Genomic DNA, 1,762 nt, shown 5'->3' with positions numbered 1-1,762 from the left:
ACAAAAAATTAGCTGGGCATGGTGGCGCATGCCTGTAATCCCAGCACTTTGGGATGCCAAGGTGAGCAGATCACCTGAAGTCAGGAGTTCTAGACCAGCCTGGTCAACATAGTGAAACCCTGTCTCTACTAAAAATCCAAAAATTAGCAAGGCTAAGTTATGGTGGGCGCCTATAATCCCAGCAACTCGGGAGGCTGAGGTAGGAGAATCACTAGAACCTGGGAGGTGAGCCACTCAACTTCCGCCATGGCACCCCAGCCTGGGCGGAACAGCAAGACCCTATCTCAAAATAAATAAATAAATAAATAAATAAAAGAAAAAGAAGACAATAACAATAAGTCAAACAAGGGTCCTCTTAACTTCTGCCACTCTAACCCATAACTTCACTCTAACTCATAACTCCCTGGACTTACCTCATTCACAGGGATCAGAATACTGAATTGTTGCCTGCTCATCTGTAAAATGAAATAAAACATATTATTACTTTGAGGGCCTCCTATATTTAGAGGGAAAATGGATGATAAAAGCACGGCTTTAGCCTTTTCCAGAGAATCTCTACAGGTTATGAGCATATTCGGAATTACAAGACAGTTTCAATCACTAACATTTGCACATTGTGACAAATTATTATTCATAGTAAAAATAATAGAAATAGAACAATGGTTCATTCACATTATTCTCTTCTTGGTCTAAGGACCACATCATATAAAATGTCTCAAGTGTACAAAACTTAAAAATGGCACACAATTGAATTAAAATGTTTTAGGAGATTACATAATTTAATTATGTGCTACTTGGCTTGGGAAGGAGTATTTGCAAAATTGAGAGAGAAGCCACAAAGAATGAGGCAGAAGTAAGTTGGAAGACGCAGGTTATTTCTCAGCTCTCATTTCAGGCCAGCCCTCACCTGGTAGGTAGTAGTCATAGACCTTGATGGCTGCTGGTTTCAAGTTGGTGACGAACACGTTTTGGCTGATGGTGAAGGTATAAGTCTGAGTGTTCTTACTGAGCTGTAAGACAGTAAGGGGAAGACAGATGAAACGGTACCTTAGAACTAAAATGAAAATTACACTCTGAGCAATGTGGAGTTAAAAGACCCTTGCTGTCTTCATGCAGATTTCCTGAAACTCCACCTGATGCGCTGGCTCACACCTGCAATCCCAGCACTTTAGGAGGCCAAGATGGGTGGATCACAAGGTCAGGAGATCGAGACCATCCTGGCAAACACAGTGAAACACCATCTCTACTAAAAATACAAAAATTAGTGGGGCGTGGTGGCGCACACAGGCAGGAGAATTGTTGGAACCCAGGAGGCAGAGGTTGCAGTGAGCTGAGACTGTGCCACAGAACTCTAGGCTGGGCGACAGATTAAGACTCCATCTCAGAAAAAAATGGCCGGGTGCAGTGGCTCACGCCTGTAATCCCAGCACTTTGGGAGGCGCAGATCACAAGGTCAGGAGTAGAAGATGAGCCTGACCAACATGGTGAAATCCCATCTCTACTAAAAATACAAAAATTAGTGGGGCGTGGCGGCATGCACCACTGCACTCCAGCCTGGGCAACAGAGCAAGACTCCATCTCAAAAATAGAATAAAATAAAATAAAATAAAATAATTTTAAAAATTAAAAAATTTTTAGTCTGGCACAGTGGCTCATGACTGTAATCCCAGCACTTTGGGAGGCAGAGGCGGGTGGATCACCTGAGGTCAGGAGTTGGAGACCAGCCTGGCCAACATGGAGAAACGCTGTCTCTACTAAAAAT

The 1,762-nt window shown here is 43.0% G+C and overlaps 1 protein-coding gene across 1 annotated transcript in view; it reads right to left on the bottom strand.

Moving 5' to 3' along the window:
• Positions 1–302: 302 nt before the first annotated feature.
• The window catches only part of A2ML1 (alpha-2-macroglobulin like 1), a 62,251-nt gene continuing 60,791 nt past the window's right edge, over positions 303–1,762 (bottom strand). Inside the window, exons 30-31 of the mRNA XM_037732738.1 lie at positions 908–1,082; positions 303–455 (exon numbers count right to left, since the gene is read on the bottom strand). Coding sequence (XP_037588666.1) covers positions 415–455; positions 908–1,082 — 216 coding nt within the window. The 3' untranslated portion in view covers positions 303–414. The remainder of the gene's footprint in view (positions 456–907; positions 1,083–1,762) is intronic.

This window comes from Cebus imitator, unplaced genomic scaffold (assembly GCF_001604975.1).
Source record: "Cebus imitator isolate Cc_AM_T3 unplaced genomic scaffold, Cebus_imitator-1.0 Scaffold469, whole genome shotgun sequence".
Taxonomy (NCBI): Eukaryota; Metazoa; Chordata; class Mammalia; order Primates; family Cebidae; genus Cebus; species Cebus imitator.
Note: the sequence above shows the minus strand (reverse complement) of the source record. Positions and strands in the feature narration are given on the sequence as shown.